Here is a 22917-nt window from a genome sequence, read left to right as displayed (position 1 = left end):
TATTTTCCCCATAACAACAACCCTGTGAGGTGCATTGGGCTGGGACGGATTGGCCCAAAGTCATCCAGCCAGCTTTCATGCCTAAAGTGGGACTAGAACTCACCATCTCCTGATGATTGGCCCAAAGTCACCCAGCTGGCTTGCATGCCCAGGCAGAACTAGAACTCACGGTATCCTAGTGATTGGACCAAAGTCACCTAGCTGAGTTTCATGGCTATGGCAGGACTAGAACTCACCATCTCCTGATGACTGCCCCAAAGTCACCCAGCTGGCTTGCATGCCCGGGCAGAACTAGAACTCACAGTATCCTAGTGATTGGATCAAAGTCACCCAGCTGAGTTTCATGGCTTAAGGCAGGACTAGAACTCACCATCTCCTGGTGCTTGGCCTAAAGTCACCCAGGCAGCTTTCACGCCGACAGCCAAACTAGAACTCACCGTCTCCTGGTTTCTAGGCCAGTACTAGACCAAACTGGCTCTCTAAATTCCTTTAGGCTTCAGCATTTGCTTCGTTGAGGACAAGCCAAGACTATATGCAGAACGTATGAAAGTTGAAATCTCCTAATCTCAAAACGTCCTTTTTTGGAGCAAGAAGCTTGTTAGGACTGCTAAGCTTGTAAGCCTCCCTGAGTCTTCGGAGAAGGGTGGGATATAAATGGAATTGAAATAAATAAATAAATAAATAAATATTTCAGCTGCCAAATGTTTGGCATGCTTCTCTTTCATTTTTTTTGCTCCTTCCCTACCCCCCCACCCCCCACCCACCCCCAAGGGGGTTCAATTGATGATTATCAAGGTAAAGGAGATCATCTTAAGGGTATGGTGCAAGGGTTCTCAAGCAGCCTGGGCCCTACTACTTTGTGTGTCCTCTCTACAACTGCATGGATCATTAATCGCTCACCTCCAGTGTAGTGTGGACGTTGGTTTGAAGCTACCTGTTTGCCTATTCTCAGGTATTCTGCAAAGATACTTTTTGAGTCAAGCTCAGTTCCTGATGATTACACGCTTAAACAACGGCAAACAATTTCTATATCTCTGCCTTTTCCTGAGGATTTCTCTCCCCCCCACCCCGCCGATTTCTCAGTCTAGCTACACCCGTAGAATATTTTAGTGGTCCCCCCCCCCAGCCAATCCTAACCAGGTCCAATTCTGCTTAGTCTCCTACTTCCAAAAAGTTGAGTCGAGAGATATTGCCTCCTGAGACGACCAAATTACAAATTACAGGCCCCTAATCTGTTGATGTAGCAAAATAATAGCAATAGCACTTAGACTTATATACCGCTCCACAGTGTTTCACAGCCCTCTCTCTGAGCAGTTTACAAAGTCAGCCTGTTGTCCACACAACCATCTGGGTCCTCATTTTACAGACCTCGGGAGGATGGAAGGCCGAGTCAACAACCTTGAGCCCGTCAGGATCGAACTCCTGGCTGTGGGCAGAGTTTGCCTGCATTACTGCATTCTAACCCACTGCACCACCACGGCTCCTAAGATAGTAGAGCAGATAGTTGCTTTGAATTTCAGTTCCGTTCTGGAAAACGGTGTGTGTGTGTGTGTGTGTTTGTTTGTTTGTTTGTGTCATGTTACCACTGCTGGGATCAAAGCTTTTTGTGCAGATGGGTTTGCTGAAATGAGCAGTCAAAATCATTTCATTTGCAATGTGAAGTGTTACAGCAGAAGTTCCCAACCTTTCGGCCACCAGGGACCGGTTCCGTGGAGAAAAGTTTTTCCACGGACTGGAGACTGCGTGGTTTTGTGTGCTGCCTGCATCCCACGGATGGGGCTTTGCTTGTTTGTGCGGACCAGTTGCTGGCATGCCACAGACTGGTACTGGCCCACTAACTTGGGGGGTGGGGTTGGAGACCCCTGTGCTACAGGACTTCCTTTAAGAGAATAAACTTTATCTGTATTGCTTCATTCACTTTTTTTTTAGACATTTGAGATGTCCTACAAAAAAACTTAGGGTAGGGGTAGGCAACCTTGGCTCTTTTATGACTCGTGGACTTCAACACCCAGAATTCCTGAGCCAGCATGAGAGAACTATGGCCCCCTCATGACTCGTGGACTTCAGCTCCCAGAATTCCTGAGCCAGCATGGGGGAACTATGGGCCCCTCATGACTCATGGACTTCAACTCCCAGAATTCCTGAGCCAGCATGGCTCAGCTTGGAAACCTCTCCCTTTCCCCTCAGCGTGGCTGGCTCAGGAATTCTGGGAGTTGAAGTCCACGAGTCATAAAAGAGCCAAGGTTGCCTACCCCTGCCTTAGGGATATACCTTTGACATTGAATGTAAAACGCAAGGCGGGGCCCATCAACACAGCCCGCAAATCCCATCTTTAAAAGTAACATGTAGTTCTCCCAGCGAGCACCAGAGCCTCTCCGAAGCTCCTTTAAGCTAGCAGATTTTTGTGTTACTACCTATAGAAGAGAATATTTTGTAACTCAGGGTTGAACTGTGGGATCCTTGGTGCTCTCTAACCGCCGGGTGGTTTTCTTGCAGACGTTTCATTACCAAGCTAGGTAACATCATCATTTTTACGTTAGTAGCCAGGAAACGTCAGAATACAACCAATTGTCTGAAGATGCCTTGACAGTTTTTTAGAAATCAGTCCAGGAGATAACCAAAGACCTAACCCTCGTAAAGAGAACAGGCACCTTGCATGCACATCTAACCATTTTTTTCTCCTCACTTTTGTGTCACCTCCAGTTTTTAACCCCCTCTCTAGAATTCTTCCCGCGACTGTCCTTGTGTCTTCTGCATGTAGTTCTAGTTGTGCTACTTCTCCTCCCCTTTCTCCAGACACAAAGCTCACCGGCTCATGTTGATCGTCTCTCTCTCTTTTTTTCCCCTTCCTTTGTCGCCAGAACGTGAACTCTCCGCACACGCAACCTTGACTCTCTTTTGGCGCTACATCGGGAACCGCGGGTGGAAGCCATGCGCCCTATCATCATTCATCTCCGAAACCTGCAGTCTGCTCCACGTCTCTGTTCAGCTCCAGTTGATTTGTCGGTGATCTCCATCGCTGGTTTATTATAGCTTGCCTTCTTGGACTTAAGAAAATGGAGTTGTGGAAGGGTGAACCTCCCAGAGAGAAAGAAAGAAAGAGAAAGAGATGGATGGATTGATGGATGGAGGAAGAAAAAAAAATAAAGGAAAAGAAAGAGACTTATTTCATCAGCATATAAACTGTGAATCTGAACCTGATTTTAAAGCTGGTTTATTTTATTTTTTTCATCTCCACTTTGCTAGACTCCAGCAGGCACCAGGGTGCATCTGTACGTACCATACGTCCTAGGTCTCTTGTTATTCTGTTTTTTTTTTCCTTAAGCAACGAGCTTGCCTTGCAGACGATCACTGTGCTGATCCCACCATCTCTTAAGACAAAGGGTTAGTTAGGGTCAGCCTAGGTGGGCTGCAGCTAAAAGAGAGGCGAAGGGGAGATGAAAAGTATTCTGGGTTACATCCGTGAGTCTGTTCCATCTATTCGTTTCTACCTTAGATGTTCATTGAGGGGAAGGATCCTCCATGAATTTTACCTGTCCTCGTGAACTGGTCCAAGAGAGAGGCGATCAGTTGCTCCCAGACCTGGAGAGGAGAGGGGTAGAGGCCAAAAGCTTGGGGAAAACAATTGTGAAATGTTGTTTTGTTTCCCCAGAGCGTACTACACAAACCACACTTCCTAAGCGAGAGCCTCTCGTCTCTTCTAGGGGCCCATAAACATCCGCCGTCTCCACCGGGACTGTGTCCTGGCCCTGCTTTGGGATAGTTTTTGGGTGATGGGACACAACCTTTTGTGGACCCTGGCTTCTCAAGTGGGTGGGTGGGGGGACGGGACTCCCCACTCAGGCAGGACTCCAGCCCGTTTTTAAGTCCAGTGTTCCAAGAGATGCGCTGGTCTAAATTTTCAGACCTGGAGGTGTGGTTTCGCCGCCACCGCCTTCTCCCTTTTTGTGTTTGTGTGTGGCTTATAGGAAGGTCTGTTCAGAGACCGCCGAGGGCTTAAGATGCCTCTTTTATGTTAGAAGCATCTCATGGTGCAAACAGGGTATGTTCCTATCGACCGACGAATGAGCTTCCGGCAACTGGGACGTTCGCAGAGATCTGCAAATCTGGAGTTGGCAAGGCTGTTTTTTTCCCCCAGCTTTCCACTCTCGAGTCAGCCACCGGAAACGGTTTCTGATCCTCACGTTTTAGACGCCGCTGTTTGATCCAGCGTATTAAATCTGTCTTGGCAAGTCTTCCTATTGAGGAGAGGATTCCAGGGCTACAGTTTTGTCCTCAGCGTGGCCAATAAATTTTTTTAAAAAAGTGAAGAATGGCTGGTATACCCCAAGGCATTAGAATAGCATGTTAGGAGCAAAGTTAAGATTAGTTTCATTCAGGTGAGTTGATTATTATGGGCTTCCAGAGACCCCCTTCCCTTTTTTTACATGTTGAAATAATTATCCTTCTTAGAAGCAGTAGAGGGCTGTTTTAAATTAATTGTTTTTTGCTAGTTTTGAAGGACATCTGAGTAAGCGTAAGCTTTCCTTTGCACCAGAATTTCCCCCTGGTGACTTCTCAGCCGTTCTCCTGTTTCCAAGGTGCCACTCAAGTTCGTAGGCCTCATGTCTGGGTGACGAAAGCAACAATAGGCTGGTTTCGAACGCAGGCCCTCTTTTAAGACTGAACTCTCCTGCCCAAAGGGTTACTGGAAAAGATGTCCAGGATGAGCAAATGGTGGGCAGAGTTGAGGTCCCAAGGCAGGTAGTTAGTTGCCTTGTGTGCGAATCTCGCAGGTGATGTTAATTTTCCAAATAAAGGATTGTTTGACTCAGACTCAAAGTGTTGACTTGGTAATCCGAGATGGTTTATATGTGTGTAATAACGCTCCTGTGTAGATCAGAGGTGGGGAACGATGGCCTTTTTATGACTTGTGTACTCCAACTCCCAGAATTCCTGAGGCAGCCAGTGTGGAATTCTGGGAGCTGAAGTCCACAAGTCATCAAAGGGCCATCATTCCCCTACCCGTGGTGTAAATGAAAAGCTTTTTCTGCTTGTTAAAATTAGCTTGTTTTATCCTTGTTTTGCTTTTTAAAGACAGTTTTTATATATATTGGATGTTTTTCAGAGCTTGTATATGCCTGAGCAGGCAAGATTGATCTTTTCCTTTTTTTAAAAAAAAAACAAACAAACCCCCATACCTAAGTGTGAATGGCCTCATCTCCAATCCGGCAAATATTTCCTTTTGAAATTCTGCGGCAAAATAGAGCAAATGGGTGCAGATAAAAATTAACCTTTCCCATTATCTCCCCAAAAAGGTCCGGGCTGATAAATTGCATTTTGTGATCAACGTTTTAGGGCAACTTGTTTTCTTACAAATACTTTGAAAGAGATGGAAGTAAGGAAATAAGAGAATGATAAGGGGTTCTCCCACCCGTCTGGAAAACAGAAATCTCAGAACAAAATGGATTCTTCCTGTTTGAAAAGCAGGGAAAAAGCTCAAAAGGCTGTAATTTACCGTATTGTGCGATTGTGTGGGGTGTTTGTGCTTGCAGGGTGTGGGGAACAAGAATTGGACATGCCATTTAAAAATCGCACCAATAGTTCCTTTTCGGCTTGGTTTTTTTTTCCCCCCTTTGATACTTGAAGTTAGATTTTTTTAAAAAATCATTTTTTAACAGCAAGAGGCTATTTATTTATTTAATTGATCTCGCTGAACCACAGAATCCCCCTCCTCATAAATTTTGTATGAAATTTTAAGTTGTGTGCGTTATGTACCTGGTCCCTGCCCCCCCTCATCCCTGGAGGTGAAAAGCAGTGGAGCTTATAAAACAGGTCTGCCTTTTTTGGAAATTTGTATATTTTGCAGTTGCCGGAACAATTAAAATACCATCTTTTAACTAGAACGATCGGAATTGTGGGGTTTTTTGTTTTGTTGATCAGACATCTCCTGTGTGGGAGGATATTAGGTGATGGGTGTGAGTTTGGTGGGATCGATCGGTCTTTCTACGTATTTACATATAATTTAATTTTGGCCATGTCAAATTTTGGCTGGAATGAGGAATGTCTAGTTTAATACAAAAAAATGGGACAAGGGGTGACATGATAGCATTCCAAAATTTGAGGGGCTGCCACAAAGAAGAGGGGTCAACCTATTTTCCAAAGCTCCTGAAGACGGGACAAGAAGCAACGGATGGAAGTTAAGGAGAGAAGCAACCTAGAACTAAGGAGAAATTTCCTGATGGAACAATTAACCGGTGGAAGAACTTGCCTACGTAAGTTGTGGGTGCTCCAACACTGGAGGTTTCTAAGAAGAGATTGGACAACCATTTGTCTGAAATGATAGAGGGTTTTTTCCTTGAGCAGGGGGTTGGACTAGAAGACCTCCAAGGTCCCTTCTAAGTCTGTTATTCTGTTATTCTTGCAGGGGAATTCACTAGAGCAGGGGTAGGCAACCTTGGCTCTTTCGTGACTGGTGGACTTCAACTCCCGGAATTCCTGAGCCAGCATGGCTCAGCATGGAAACCTCTCCCTTTCCCCTCAGCATGGCTGGCTCAGGAATTCTGGGAGTTGAAGTCCACGAGTCGTAAAGCGGCCTAGGCCTAGACCAGGAGTAGGCAACCTTGGCTCTTTTATGACTCGTAGACTTCAACTCCCAGAATTCCTGAGCCAGCATGGTTCAGCTTGGAAACATCTCCCTTTCCCCTCAGCATGTCTGGCTCAGGAATTCTGGGAGTTGAAGTCTAGGAGTCATGAAGGGGCCATAGTTCCCCCATGCTGGCTCAGGAATTCTGGGAGTTGAAGTCCATCAAAGAGCCAAGGTTGCCTACTCCTGCACTAGAGAAAACAACTATGCTTGGAAGAGTTAGTAGTAAAAGGAAACCAGGTTGCCAAAGAACACATCTGGACACCATTAAAGCAGACAACATAGAAAAACTCGACATGAGGAACCCCGGCCCATAGAATCACAAAGACTCAGACTTGACTGAATGGATAAAACATCCTCATCAATTTGTTATCTTGTTGTTAGCTGCGAAGTCGTGTCCGACCCATCGCGACCCCATGGACAACGTTCCTCCAGGCCTTCCTGTCCTCTTCCATCTTCTGGAGTCCATTTAAGCTCACGCCTCCTGCTTCATCCATCTCTCTTTAGTGCATCCCATAGGTGCTTTTTCAAGAGGCAACAGGACTTTTTTTTCTTCTTTCCTCTTTGAAGACGTTTTGTGTCTCATCCAAGAAGCTTCTTCAGCTCTGAGCTGGAGAAGCTGAAGAAGCTTCTTGGATGAGAAGCGAAACGTCTTCAGAGAAAAACAAGGAAGTCCAGTTGCCTCGTGAAAAAGCTCCTTTTGGGACAACCATGAGCTGGGTGAGTGAGAATCTCCATAGACGTCTCTTTAGTGCAGTAGAATAAGACCGTGGTAACATTACAGCCTCAACTTTGTACTTTTACATATTTAATATGCACTAATAATCTATAACAATAAGCTTATCTAATCGACAAAAGGTCCTTTCCTACTCGGGACGCGGTGGCTCGGGTTAGGACGCTGAGATTGTCGATCAGAAGGTCGGCAGTTTGGCGGGTCGAATCCCGAGTGCTGCGTAACAGAGTGAGCGCCTGTTACTCATCCCAGCTTCTGCCAACCTAGCAGTTTGAAAGCACGTAAAAATGCAAGTAGAAAAATAGGGACCACTACGGTGGGAAGTTAACAGCGTTCCGTGCGCCTTTGGCGTCTAGTCATGCCAGCCACATGACCATGGAGACGTCCTCGGACAAGCGCTGGCTCTTCGGCTTTGAAACAGAGATGAACACCGCCCCCTAGTGTTGGAAACGACTAGCACACCGTCTCCTGGCGATTGGTCCAAAATCACCCAGCCAGCTTTCAGGCTTAAGGCAGGATTAGAACTCACAGTCTCCTGGTGATTGGTCCAAAGTCATCCAGCCAGCTTTCATGCCTAAGGTGGAACTAGAACTCACAGTCTCCTGATGATTGGTCCAAAGTCATCGAATCAGGTTTCATGCCTAAGGTGGAACTAGAACTCACTGTCTCCTAATGATTGGCCCAAAGTCACACTTTCCCCATGCTGAGGGGAAAGGGGGAAGTTTCCAAGCTGAGCCATGCTGGCTCAGGGATTCTGGGAGTTGAAGTCCATGAGTCATAAAAGAGCCAAGGTTGCCTACCCCTGGTCTAGCTTAATGAAGAGAAGGACGAGGGGTGACATGATAGCAGGCTTCCAATCTCTCAGGGGCTGCCCCAAAGAAGAGGGAGTCAAGCTATTCTGCAAAGCATCCAAAGGCAGGACCAGAAGCAACGGATGGAAACTAATCAAGGAGAGAAGCAACCTGGAACTGAGGAGAAATTTCCTGACAGTGAGAACTATTAGCCAGTGGAACAACCTGCTTCCAGAAGTGGTGAATGCTCCAACACTGGAGGTTTCCAAGAAGAGATTGCACAGCCATTTGTCTGCAATGGGACAGGGTTTCCTGCTTGAGCAGGGGGCTGGACTAGATGACCTCCAAGGTCCCTTCCAACTGTGTTCTTCTGTTGTTATTATTATTATTATTAGGCAAGGAAGAAAAAGGGAAAAAATGCATTGGATTAATAACATGCCAATAAAAGTCCATGAAAATCCTTGGAGTCTCTCTCTCTCTCTCTCTCTCTCTCTCTCTCTCTCTCTCTCTCTCTCTCTCTCTCTCTCTCTCTCTCTCTCTCTCGTGTGTGTGTGTGTGTGTGTGTGTGTGTTTGTATGTGTGCCCTTTTCCCCCTTTAGCTGAAGAATGTTTTCATGCACCCCTTTCATCGCCTTCTTTGGGGAGCTGAATTGCTTGTCGGACTGAAATTTTTCTTCTTCAGAAAGCAGCTTTCCCACGGCTTTCAAAATAAGTCACGCCAAAGGAGAAAAAAAAAAAAGCTGGACGGCTGGGAGACGTTGTGCCCAATTTGGTAGCCCCTGGAGAGGCTGGCATACCGTTCCCATAGTCCCCAACCGCTCTGGGAGTCTTTCCAGCCAGACCTCTGCAGTGAGGAATAATCAGAATAGAGGCAGTTAGAAGAGACTTCATTGCTGGCGGCTGAGTTCTCGCAGCTTTTCCTGCAACTGCAGTCCAGGTGTTTACTCCCTCCTCATAGCTACAGGTGGTCCTCGACTTACAAACCAGTCGTTTCGTGACCGTTCCAGGTTACAACACCGAAGAAAGTGACTTAAGACCATTTTTCACACTTACGACCGTTGCGGCATCCCCGTGGTCACATGATCAAAATCCCGACGCTTGGCAACTGGCATGTACTTACGACGGCTGCAGTGTCCCGAGGTCACGTGATCCCCTTTTGTGACCTTCTGCCAAGCAATGACAATGGGGGAGCCAGATTCACTTAGCCACCCTGTTACTCACATGACATCTGCAGTGATTCACTTAACAACTGTGGCAGGAACGCTCGTAAAATGGGGCAAAACTATGACTGGCTCAAGGTTGACTCAGCCTTTCACCCTTCCAAAGTAGGTAAAATGAGGACCCAGATTGTTCGGGGGAGCAACAGGCTGACCCTGTAAACCGCTTAGAGAGGGCTGTAAAGGCACTGTGAAAAGGTATATAAGTCTTAAGTGCTATTGTTAAGTTGGAAGGAAGGGAGGGAGGGAGGGAGGGAGGAAGGAAGGAAGGAAGGAAGGAAGGAAGGAAGGAAGGAAGGGCCATGGTGGCATAGTGGTTAGAATGCGGTATTGCAGGCTAACTCTGCCCATTGCCAGCAGGTCGATCCTGACTGGCTCAAGGTTGACTCAGACTTCCATCCTTCCAAGGTCGGTCAAATGAGGACCCAGATTGTTGGGGGGGACCAACAGGCTGACTCTGTAAATCGCTTACAGAGGCTCTAAATCACGTGAAGTGGTATATAAGTGTAAGGGCTATTGCTAAGGAAGGAAGGGAGAAGAAGGAAGGAAGGGAGGGAGGGAGGGAAGAATAGAAGGAAGGAAGCAATAGAAGGAAGGAATAGAAGGAGGGGAGGGAGGGAGGAGAAAATAATGGAAATGGAAGGAGGGAGGGAGGGAGGGAGGAAAGGAAGGGAGGGAGGGAGGGCGGGCTGTGGTGGTGCAGTGGTTAGGATGTAGTTAGGGAAATTCTGCCCACAGCCTGGAGTTCGATCCTGACTGGCTCAAGGTTGACTCAGCCTTCCATCCTTCCAAGGTCGGTAAAATGAGGACCCAGATGGTTGGGGGTCAATAGGCTGACTCTGTAAATCGCTTAGTGAGGGCTATAAAGAACTGTGAAGCGGTATGTCATTCTAAGGGATATTGCTCTTGCTATAGCGAAAAAAACCTAAGGCATTTACAAGCACATCACAGAAATTATTAATTTTCCAATGCATCATTCATTGATGGTAAATCGCTAAGTATATAATGGCCTTTTAAAAATGTTGAAGATCACTGTTACATTCTGAATCACGGGAATCACGATGAACACTAATATGAATCATACCCTGAAATTATAAACAATGGCAATTTTTATGCTTGGTGCTAAAAGCCTGTTCTAATTTAAGAAGACTTATATAACCGAAATATTCAGATTATGTCTAAAGAGAAATCCTCATTTAGCTTGCGGTAGAAATCCACAGATTAAATTGTAACCTCCAAGTGTTTTTTCAATTTTCTGTTAAATTCCGTGTCAAACTTAGTTTAAGACAGGAAGTTATCTGGATATCAAAGCGGCCACAATTTGGTTTAAGGCGAAGAAGGAGTCAAGCGTGCTTTGTAATAGGAGGTATAAATTTTAAGTAGTCCTTGACTTATAACCATTTGTTCAACAACCCCAGGCCTACACACACACACACACACACACACACCCACACACACACACACACACCCATGGCCACAACAGGGAGAGTCAGGATTATGTGGACACCTTGCTTAATGGCTGCAACAACTTACAACCATAATTCTGGGTTCAATTATCAAGGGTTGTCTGTATCCTCTCACCAAATAGCATTGAGAAATCCCAATTCAGCATCTTTTTATGGATCTATGCAGAATAACGAAGTAACGCACTTTAACGAAATTCAGTGAAATTATTACAGCTTAAAAACAGAAATTCAATTTCTGTTCCATTAGGCAGACCTTTGAGATAGGTAGACATATTAGTCGATGCAGCTATAAAAAGCAGATTAACCTACCCCGATCCTTTGGTTTTCCATTAGGAATAAAATACGATGGGTAGGATCAACCAGGAGAAAATGCATGCTTTTTTCCCCCCTGGATTTTATCCAGGGCAGTTTGAATAATTCTAATTTTTTAAAAAATATGTCTGAGAAATAGGATGGAACATCCCTAATGCCGTTAGGGTTTTACTATTCATGTAAAAAGTAAGCCTTGGCAAAAAAGTAAAATAAAAATCAGAACAATGTCTAAATGTCTCTAAAGCCCTCAGTTTCATTTCTTTATTTTCTCTCAATATTAGACACAACAAATGGGTTTCAAGGCGAGGCGTTTTGGATCTGCAGCCGATGGAACGTATTTCATCCTTTATCATAAAGTTGTGCCTGATATTTAATCTTCGAATGCCCTGGCCTTGGTCTCCTTTGCATTTACCCTCAGCCCAAGTTGCCTTTTGCTCCAGAACTTGGATAAGTAGAGAGGGGACAATACTGAAATAGCAGTGTTCCAATATCTCAGGGGCTGCCCCAAAGAAGAGGCAGTCAAGCTATTCTCCAAAGCACCTGAAGGCAGGACAAGAAGCAACGGATGGAAACTCGTCAAGGAGAGAAGCAACCTAGAACTAAGGAGAAACTTCCTGACAGTGAGAACAATTAACCAGTGGACCAGTCTGCCTCCAGAAGCTGTGAATTCTCCAACAATGGAAGTTTTTAAGGAGAGTCTGGAGAGCCAGTTGTCTGAAATGGTATAGGGTTTCCTGCCTGAGCAGGGGGTTGGACTAGATGACCTCCAAGGTCCCTTCCAACTTCTTCTTCTTCTTCTTCTTCTTCTTCTTCTTCTTCTTCTTCTTCTTCTTCTTCTTCTTCTTCTTCTTCTTCTTCTTCTTCTTCTTATTATTATTATTATTATTATTATTATTATTATTATTATTATTATTATTATTATTATTATGAAAGAAAATCTAGAAAGTTTGGAGTTTTCCCTGGAAGGTGATGGAAACCAGTATTACAAACAGCTGGGCATACAGGTAATCCTCAACTCACGGCCACAGTTGAGCCCCAAACCTCCGTTGCTAAGCAAGACAGCTACTACGTGAGTTTTTCCCCATTTTATAACCTTTCTTGCCATGGGGGGGTTAAGTGAATCCCTGCAGTTGTTCGGTTAGTGACCTGGTTGTTAAATGAATCTGGCTTCCCCCGTTAACTTTGCTTGTCAGAAGGTCACCAAAAGGAGACCAGGTGACTCCGGGACGCTGCAACCATCCTAGGCACATGTCAGTTGCCAAGCCTCTGAATTTTGATCATGTGACTGTGGGGGAGGCTGCAATCGTCATAAGTGTGAAAAGCACTTTGAGGTCCACCGATCTTCAAGAGGCCAAGTTTGGGAAAATACTAGTTTAAGGGTTACTTAATGCCAAGCAGGGCCAATGGATATTATTGTGGTTCTTGTTCCGCCCTTCCAATTCTGTTTTACAGACAGGCGAAGAACTCGAAAGCAAAAGGGCCTCGGTTTCTCCCTCTGCCTGCCAAAAACTTTTAAGGTGCGTCTAGTCACATCTGCTCGTCCTCGTGACTCATTTCTCCATCTGCAGGGGAACCGCAGAGCTTCGTGCAAAACCTGATTTGGGTCACATAGGCAACGTTCTCATCAGGCAACACAACTTCCCCATAAGGCAGACAGAAATCCAGTGAATTCCAGGAAGTTGGGCACCGAAAAAGGAAAGTGGGCTTGTTAGGTCTTTCCAAGGCTTCTCTGTTGGATTAATTCAATTTCCCCCCCCCCCCACACCCCCATATGCAATACTAACTTGGAACCTAATGAATCAGCCTGTCTGGTGGCTTGCTGGTTGATTCATTTATTTGAATAACAGAGTTAGAAGGGGCCTTGGAGATCTTCTAGTCCATCTCCCTGCTCAGGCAGGAGACCCTATACCATTTCAGACAAATGGCTGTCCAGTCTCTTCTTGAAAACTTCCAGTGTTGGAGCAATTCACAGCTTCTACAGGCAGGTTGTTCCACTGGTTAATTGTTCTAACTGTCAGGAACTTTCTCCTTAGTTCCAGGTTGCTTCTCTCCTTGGTCAGTTTCCCTCCGTTGCTTCTGGTCTTGCCTTCAGGGGCTTTGGAGAATAGCTTGGCTCCCTCTTCTTTGGGGCAGCCCCTGAGATATTGGAACACTGCTATCATCTCTCCCCTGGTCCTTCTCTTCATCAAACTAGACATGCCCAATTCCAGCAACCGTTCCTTATTTGTTTTAGCCTCCAGTCCCCTGATCATCTTGGTTGCTCTTCTCTGCACTCTTTCTAGAGTCTCAACGTCTTTTTTACATCACGGTGACCAAAACTGGATGCCGTATTCCAAGTGTGGCCTTGCGAAGGCCTTGTAAAGTGGTATTAACACTTTGCGTGAAGTTGATTCTATCCCTCGGTTAATGCAGCCTAGGACTGCGTTGAAGGTTTTCAACATATTGGACAGCCATTTGGGCAAGGGGTTGGACTAGAAGACCTCCAAGGCCCCTTCCAACCCTGTTATTCCATTTTTAACATTAAAACAAATGATACCAAACTACATTAAAATGAACATTACAGGAATAATCCCAAAGATGCTTTTTCAGGAGGCAACTGGACTTTCTCGTGTGTTTTTTTCCTTTGAAGACATTTCGCTTCTCATCCAAGAAGCTTCTTCAGCTCTGACTGGATGGTGGGGAAATGGAAGGATTTATACTCTTTGCAGACAGCTGGTCATTTGCATTCCTTTAGAGAGTCTTTGAGGCCACTTGGAGGTTTATCGGTGTCTTCAGGATCACTTAAGTGGTGCAAATGGGTGTGGAGCCTTCTTGGAACTGTGGAAAGGACTGTGTTGTAGACTGGAGATAGGTGATGTTGTGTTCCTTGCCCTCTGTTGAGAGAGGGCTGTTCAATTTTGACCTAGACGGCCTCTTTGACCCCTCTTTCAAACCAGCGGTCCTCTCTGTCCAAACTGTGGACTTTGCTGTCTTCGAAAGAGTGGCCTTCGTCTTTGGAATGCAGATTGACAGATGAATCTGGTCCTGATGGGTTTGTTCTCCTATGTTGTGCCACGCGTTTGTGAAGTGGTTGTTTTGTTTCCCCAATGTACAGATCTGCACACGGCTCACTGCATTGTACTGTGGGAAGTCAGCCCCCCCAGAGAAGGAAATATTAAAAGGGCAGGAAAATATATTTCCTCAAAGGATCTTGAAGAGGCAGGAAAGCGTGCCCAGTTTTTCTTAATAGCCCCAGCTCTCCCTCCCCCAAGCAGAAACCAGCTCTGTAGAAATGCAGATGTGATAATCCATTCAGGAAGGTTGGAGGCCCCCAGCTAGAAGCTTAGGAAGACAAAGACACCTAAAATCTACATACCCCACCCAAACTCTAAGACGGGACATAATAGGATTAACCCACAGATGCCAAAGGGCAAACGCAGACTCAGCTCAGAATTCATAACACAGGAAATAGCCTCAAACAGGAACAGGAAGCAGCTCCAAACAAAAGGCTCCGGAGGGTATAAAAACCCACTCCCTACATGTGTTCACTCTCTTTTCCGCCAGCCATCTTCCTGTCTGGTTCACCTCTTCAATAAACTACAACCTTCTTCCTAAAGCAGTCGCCATGTTTTTTTCCCAACTTGGACTGAACCACGATGAAGACTTTTCTTCCAACAGTACTGCATATACCATGTTGCCAGTGATGGGATTCAAATATGTGAGCAACCGGTTCTCTGTGTGGATGCCGCTTCCGGAAGTCCATTCTGGGCCTGGGCAACAAAACATTAGCTACCGGTCCTGCCGAAGTGGTGCGAACCGGCTGAATCCCACCACTGCATGTTGCTCACGCAAATGACCAGCTGTCTGCAAGCGGTATAAGTCCTTCCACTCCCCACCATCCAGTAAGAGCTGAAGAAGCTTCTTGGATGAGAAGCGAAATGTCTTCAAAGAAAAACATGAAGTCCAGTTGCCTCCTGAAAAAAAGGACCTTTGGGATAACTGTGACCTGGATGACTGAGAATCTCCGTAGCCATTACAGTAATAATTTCTGTTTGTGAAATCCGATCTAATATGGCTTCATCAGAACTAAGGAGAAATTTCCTGACAGTTAGAACAACTAACCAGTGGAACAACCTGCCTCCAGAAGTGGTGAATGCTCCAACACTGGAAGTTTTTAAGAAGAGACTGGACAGCCGTTTGTCTGAAATGGTCTAGGGTTTCCTGCCTTAGCAGTGGGCTGGGCTAGATGAGCTCCAAGGTCCCTTCCAACTTCTTCTTCTTCTTCTTCTTCTTCTTCTTCTTCTTCTTCTTCTTCTTCTTCTTCTTCTTCTTCTTCTTCTTCTTCTTCTTCTTCTTCTTCTTATTATTATTATTATTATTATTATTATTATTATTATTATTATTATTATTATTATTATTTAAAATTATTATTTTAACAACAACCTAAGTTTACTATGATTGAGATGGCTTATCTGGAGGGATAAACCTCCCTAAAGTTTTGCAAAGACAGAAGTCACCTGCAGATATTTGGGACAGAGAAAATTACTGACGTTTGCATTCATTTAGGGAACGCTAAGCACATTAAGAATGCTGTGCAATGAAACCCCTGTATTCAGAGGGAAGACAAGATATTAAATATAATGCTGAAATGGAAAACATGACTAAGGATGCCTTAATTAAGAGGCAGCAGGTTTTTCCAGGTGCACACCGTCTCATGCTGCAAAATCTGATCATTTCTGAAGTGGTGGATGCAATACATGAGTTTGTTGTGTTGCAAGCATGTACTGTCCTATCCGGTTATGTAAGCTGGTAACACACTCAGAGGGTTCGTAACAGGATCTGAGCTTAGATCCAGCTAAATAATTATTGCATAAGCCATATGATTATTATTTATTGACCTATACCCCTGATTAAATGCTTGGTGACATAAATGACCAATGATGCCATTTGGGATCAGAACTTTTATTGCTAAGCAAGGCAGTTCTTAAAGTGAATCTCACCTGATTTTGTGATCTCTTTTGTCATGTTTTGTCAAGCAAATCACCACAGTTCTTAAGCAGATCATGGGGTCATTAAGCAAATTCTGGCTTCCCCCCACTGATTTGGCTTGTTGGATGGAGGCTGGCAGGGAAGATTGAAAAAGATCATGTGACCTGTCCCCCCCCCTCGGGATGTTGCAACTGTCATGAGTCCATGTCAGTTGCCAAGTGCTTGAATTTTGACCTTAGGGATGTTACCATGGTCATAAGTTGGAGGAATAAGTCACTATTTTCAGTGCTGTTATAACTCCGAACTGTCACTAAACAGAAGGTTGTAAGTGAAGAACCACCTCTAAAGAAAATATTGCCTCATGTGTAAAAAAGTCTCTTCATCAATTATCACTAATGTCCCCAAATTCACATTCTAGTGAGCACAAAGACATTCCAGCAGTAAGTGGAATGACCTCAGGATGCGGCAGCTGTGATAAATACCTGCCAGTGACCAAGCCCTTGTACTTTGACCGTGTCACTGTGGAAACCTTGTAACGGTGGTAACTGCGAGGACCAGTCCTAAGTCACCTTTCAGTGCTGTTATAACTTTGAGGAGCCGCTAAACAAACGGTTGTAAGGCAAGGCCTATCTCTGTGGCTGAGAGTTTTGTGCCCTGGACACTCCGAAATTACACGGGTTGAGCAAAAAACATTGCTATGTGTGTGTCCCACAAATAACCAGAGGGTGACATACTTGCCCTTAATGTCCCACCTTATGAGCTTATGAGTGGTTGGTTTGAATGGGCAACTAATCAAGGAGAGAATAAGGCTGAAAATAAGGAGAAATTTCCTGACAGAATAATCAACCAGTGGAAGAGTTTCCCTCCAGAAGTTGTGGCTGCTACAATGGTGGAGGTTTTTAAGAAGACATTGGACAGCCATTTGTCTGAAATGGTATAGGGTGCCCTGCATTCGCAGGGGGTTGGACTAGAGGACCTCCAAGGTCCCCTTCCAACTCTGTTAATATGTTAAAAGTGAGGGATACACCCCAAGTAGGTTTTTATAGAGCAATAAACAATCAATACATTAGGAAGAATTAATTTACAGAATTTGTAGTCCCAGCTAAACTGTCCCTTAGGCCAGTGTTTCTAAACCTTTGAAGATGTGTGGACTTCAACTCCCAGAATTCCCTAGCCAGCTATGCGATGCCTGTCCCCGTGCTCTGCTGGCTGAGGAATTCTGGGAGTTGAAGTCCACAAGTCGTAAAGTTGCTAAGGTTGGAGACCCCGCCTTAGACGGTTCGACTAAGAGGCTTGACAAATTTGTGGAGAGCTAAAACAGTCTTTTTCAACTCTGGCAACTTTTAAGACTTTGTTTTCTTATTCTGAATTACCAGTAGCAGAGCTGATTTCTCTCAGGGAGGCCTGCCTTTCTTACAAACAAGAAGTGTTAAACCAGCCGGGCAATGGCGGAAGACTTCGTTTTTATCGCTAATGATGAATAGGGATTACCTTACCTGCAGCCCCAGGCCTCAGCTTGGCAAACACAATTCAGAGACTCTTTGCATTCCACAATCTTTCAGTGGGACTGGGTGCTTTTGACTGCATTCCCAGGACTAAGTAAATAAACCACAGACTATCTGTAGTAAATCTTGCCTCCAGGGCTGCTTTGATGCGCTATTTCCACCCCAAATCCCTCTTCCCCCATCTCCTTATTTACAAATAATGCAGATGTTTGGAAGATCGCTTTCCTCCTCCTCTGTCCTCAGCAAGTGGAATTCTGCGTTTTTCTCTTCTTGTTGGAAAGTTTGGGAAGTTTGTCACTTCTGGGAGTTGGAATCCACAAGTCTTAAAGTTGTCAAGGGTGTTAAGTGCGTTTCCCCCCCCCCCCATTTTGCGACCTTTCTTGCCACAGTCATTCAACGAATCACTTGTTAAGTTAGCAACATGGCTGTTAAGTGAATCCGGCTTCCCCCATTGACTTTGCTTGTCTGAAGGTCACAAAAGGGGGATAATAATAATAATAATGTTGGAAGGGACCTTGGAGGTCATCTAGTCCAACCCCCTGCTAAGGCAGGAAACCCTATACCATTTCAGACAAATGGCTGTCCAGTCTGTTCTTAAAAACTTCCAGTGTTGGAGCATTCACCACTTCTGGAGGCAGGTTATTCCACTGATTAATTGTTCTAACTGTCAGGAAATTTCTCCTTGGTTCTAGGTTGCTTCTCTCACGTGACCCTTCTTTTCTCTAGACTAGCCATACCCAAACCTTGCAACCGTTCTTCACACATTTTAGTCTCCAGGCCTTTAAATCATCTTAGTTGCTCTTCTTTGCACTTTTTCCAAAGTCTCAACCTCTTTTTTGTACCGTGGTGACCCAAACTGGATGCAGTATTCCAGGCATGGCCTTATTAAGGCTTTAGAAAGCGGCACGCAGCCCTCCTGTTGCCTTGTCTTTCAGGGTGTGAGCTTGCTCTAAGTCACAGGTCTGCAACCCGCAGCTCCGGAGCCGCATGCGGCTCTTTCAGCCATCTCCTGCGGCTCCAAGTCCTCTGCCATGTGCAGTCCAAGAAAAAAGAAAAGAAAAGAAAAGGCGGGACTAAAAAATTTCAACCAATCAATTCAAATATGCAGGGTAGGTGCATATTTCGCCTTGGCTCCACTCTTCAATCAAACCCTGTTCTGCGCATGTGTGCATGTACGTGCATGCGCACACATTTTTTTGCGGCTCCCAGTTTTTCCTTTTGTTAGGGAACCGGTTCCGAGTGGCTCTTTCACTGTTTCAGGTTGCTGACCCCTGCTCTAAGTCAACATAATTTAGACAGAATTACTTGAGCGCCACTTTCAGCCACCCGGCCTTTTTTCTCCAGCATGCATTTATTTCCTCCTTCCCCCCCTTGGAATCCGTTGCATTCTTTACCTGCCTGAGTCATCCCAGACAAACATGGTCTTCCACCCAGCAGGTTTCAGCAGGATGACGGCAACATTTCCCACTTGACTCAAGCAGGAAATATTTCTCCTCATGTGATTTCTAACAGAGGCTGATTCATCCTTTCTCGTGACATTAACTTTGAAGCCAAAGGAACAAGAAGACCCAATGCGAACATTTTGTTGCAAAAAAAAAAAAGAAAACAAAACAAAGGAAAAACCCGCAAGTAATTGGCAATCTATGGGGCTGGCTGGCGTTTTTGGAAATCCTAGTTGCCCCTCAGCTGAAAACAACAGGTTGGAAATCTAGGGTTTCTTTATAAGCCTTTCCTCCAAAGATGCTTCTTCTCCTGATGCTCCCATATCTGGGCTGTGAGAATTTCAAATGACCACAAGATGGCAGCAAAGAGAGGCAGAAAAAACTGGCATTTTGCTGCCACCTATTGGTTTTGTGGAATGCTGCGATCCAAATTACCCCAAAACCTCAGTTTCTTAAAACTGTAGCTCTCAGGACCCTTTCCCGTTTTTAAAAAGTATGAACCCCCCCCAAAAAACCCACACGTTTTTAACATAAAAACAGAGTTGGAAGGGATCTTGGAGGTCTTCTAGTCCAGCCCCCTGCTCAAGCAGGAGACCCTATACCATTTCAGAAAAATGGCCGTCCAATCTCTTTTTAAAAACATCCAGTGATGGAGAAAACCTTTCCACTGGTCAATTGTTAATTTTCCTTCTAAGGATTATATTGATTGATATTTACCCTATTAGATATGTACATTTCTAGAACATTTCTCGAAGCGTGTAAAGACAACATTAAACCCTACTCCTTACTGGATGATATAACTAGTTTGGGTAAATGAAAGGTCTGCAAGAAAACAACCAAGCTCAGAGAGCACCCAGGACTTCTCAATATTAAACCCATATTTTTTTTAAAAATTCCATTTATATCCCGCCCTTCTCCGAAGACTCAGGGCGGCTTACAAGCTTAGCAGTAGCCTTCATTCTATGTATATGCCTGCTTATTAGGGCTTTCACACACACACACCCCAAGCGGCATTATTACAAAGTCAGCTTATTGCCCCCAACAATCTGGGTCCTCATTTTACCTACCTCGGAAGGATGGAGGGCTGAGTCCACCTTGAGCCTGGTGGGACTCGAACCTGCACTAATTGCAGGCAGCTGGTGTTACCTAAGGAGGCATTAGCCCACTGCTCCACCAAGGCTCTTGACATTATGTTTTTTTTAAAAAAAAGGTTTTGTTTTTTCCTGAAGGATAGACTGTCTTGGACCATGGAGGTTTCACTGGTGTTAATAGTCTATATGAGGAACTTAGATAATTAATATCCTCTGAGCTATGAGCAGAGGATCAGCTGACTTCACAATACAGGTGAGAGCATCTGGTTTCTGGGTTTCCAGCTGAAATCCTTGCAGTCACATGCCATAAAATCAGGAAACGCTCCTGCGAGAGGCAAATGTGTATCCTGAACAGTGAGCAGAGTTCACCCGCCTTGCACACACACCCAGGAGAATAGGCTGTAGATCTACCCAAAGCTGGTCTTCTGACATGATTGCTCTCCTTCCTGTTTTGCTCCAGTTATCACATTTGGATCTGATCATGCTTACCTAGAAGTCTGATTCCTGCAGGACAGGTGGGGACATTTGCAGGAGGGGACAGAAAAGTCAACAGAGTCGCCTTATAGCGGAGATGGGCTGCAAAATTTAATAAATAATGACAATAATCAGATGGCAGCCATGATCACACAAAAGAAACTTTCTCTCTCTCTTTCTCCTTCCTTCCTTCCTTCTTTCTTTTTCTTTCTTTCTTCCTTCCTTCTTCCCTTCTGTTCTTTCTTTCTTCTTCCCTTCCCTTTCTTCTTTCTCTTTCTTTTTTCCTTCTTTCTTTCTTATTCCCTTTCCTTCTTCCTTTCTTCCTTCCTTTTTTTCTTCCTTCACCTTCCTTTCTTCTTCCCTTCCTTCCTTCCTTTCTCTTTCTTTTTTCCTTTCTTTCTTCTTCCCTTTCCTCATTCCTTCCTTCCTTTCTTCTTCCCTTCCCTTCTTTCTTCCTTTCTTTCTTCTTCCCTTTCTTCCTTCCTTCCTTCTTTCTCTCTTTTTTCCTTCCTTCTTTTCTTTCTTCTTTCCTTTCCTCCTTCCTTCCTTCCTTCCTTCCTTCCTTCCTTCCTTCCTTCCTTCCTTCCTTCCTTCCTTCCTTCTTCCTTCATTCCATTGTTCTTTTCCTTCCTTTTTCTCTTCCTTCCTTCCTTTCTTTCTTTTTCTTTCTTTTTTCCTTTCCTTTCCTTTCCTTTCCTTTCCTTTCCTTTCCTTTCCTTTCCTTTCCTTTCCTTTCCTTTCCTTTCCTTTCCCTTCCTTTCCTTTCCTTTCCTTTCCTTTCCTTTCCTTTCCTTTCCTTTCCTTTCCTTTCCTCGCCTCTCCTTTCCTTTCCTTTCCTTTCCTTTCCTTTCCTTTCCTTTCCTTTCCTTTCCTTTCCTTTCCTTTCCTTTCCTTTCCTTTCCTTTCCTTTCCTTTCCTGCCTTTATTAGTTTTATAAATAATTCAGAGCAGCATATCCAGCACATCCATTCTTCGGATAGCCAAGAAAAAATCAACCCAGAGCTGTTACTTTCTTATTATTTATTTATATCCCATCTTTGTTATTTTTTAAATAAAGTGACAAACATAGCCAGCACACCTTCCTCTTCCTATTTTCCCCACAACAACCTTGTGAGGTGGATTGGGTTGAATGTGAGGAATTGGCCCAAGGTGATGAAGTTGGCTTTTATGCCTAAGGCAGGACTAGAACTCACCGTCTCCTGGTGATTGGCCCAAAGTCCCCCAATTGACATTCATGGATAAGGCGGGACTAGAACTCAAGAGTTTCCTGGTGATTGGCTCAAGATCACTCAGCCGGCTTTCACGGCTAAGGCGGAACTTGAACGCAGGATCTCTTGCTTTCTACCCTGATGCTTAAACCACTAGACGTACGTGTATTACAATGTTTTGACCCCAAAAGCTATTCCTCTCTGTACTGCTCAAAAGGGGGGGGGGCAATCTGATGCATCCAGATGTGTTGGATTACAAAGACCATAAGTCCCAGCAAGAATGGCCAGCAGGAACTTACAGTGGAAGTTGTAGCTTCATCTCCTAGGGGGAAATGAATGCCCCGGAGAAGCAGTTGCCTGTCCAGAAAGCAAGTTTGAGATAAACCATTATTTATTTACTTTTGATGTATTAAATATAATAAATTAGCAGGCTTCATACAACGTATGTAGGTTAGGCTAGCATGAAGCTGTTAATCTGTGGTCTCTAGGTTAGAAAAACCCAGTCGTTGTCTTAAGTTATGTGAACCAGCCTGTCACATTAAACTACACTATAATTTTCCTGTTTGGACACAGCCTACTGTACAAACATAATCATTGTGTGCTTTAGTCCCCTATTTAACAAATATTAGTGTCAAGTGTGTCACCTGAATTCTGCTCTTTAACCTGGTTACTGGGTTAGCACAAGACCCTGAGTCACAGTCTCCTCCTTGGGCCTGATATTGCACAACACACACATCCTAACTAAGGTGAACATTAACCAAGCTTTCTTTGAGGCAGAAATGTTGCGACTGGCTCCTTACCACACCTGTGTCTGGTACACTTTTGTGGCACAGATAGCGCTTGACTTACAACCATCTTTTACTGACTGTCTGAAATTATAATGGCACTGGAAAAAGTGACTTAGCAGCGTTTTTCACACTTACGACCGTTGCAGGATTCCCCCCTTGTCGCGTGATCAAAATTTCAACGCTTGGCAACCGACTCGCCTTTATGACTGTCGCAGTGTCCCAGGGTCACGGGATCCTCCTTTGCAATCTTCTGATAAGCAAAGTCCATGGGGGGGGGGGGAAGCCAGATTCCGTTAA

General features: G+C 44.7%; 1 protein-coding gene across 4 annotated transcripts in view; it reads left to right on the top strand.

Moving 5' to 3' along the window:
* Window positions 1-4815, top strand: part of PFKFB3 (6-phosphofructo-2-kinase/fructose-2,6-biphosphatase 3) — a 76737-nt gene extending 71922 nt beyond the window's left edge. For all 4 annotated transcript variants that reach the window (XM_083366120.1, XM_083366118.1, XM_083366117.1 and 1 more), the window contains one exon: window positions 2862-4815. In XM_083366120.1, the coding sequence (XP_083222246.1) occupies window positions 2862-2868 (7 nt within the window). In that variant the 3' untranslated portion in view covers window positions 2869-4815. The remainder of the gene's footprint in view (window positions 1-2861) is intronic.
* The last annotated feature ends 18102 nt before the right edge of the window (window positions 4816-22917 follow it).

The sequence above is a fragment of the Vipera ursinii genome, assembly GCF_947247035.1.
Source record: "Vipera ursinii genome assembly, chromosome: 6".
NCBI classification, from domain to species: domain Eukaryota; kingdom Metazoa; phylum Chordata; class Lepidosauria; order Squamata; family Viperidae; genus Vipera; species Vipera ursinii.
This window is presented reverse-complemented; position numbering and strand designations above follow the sequence as displayed.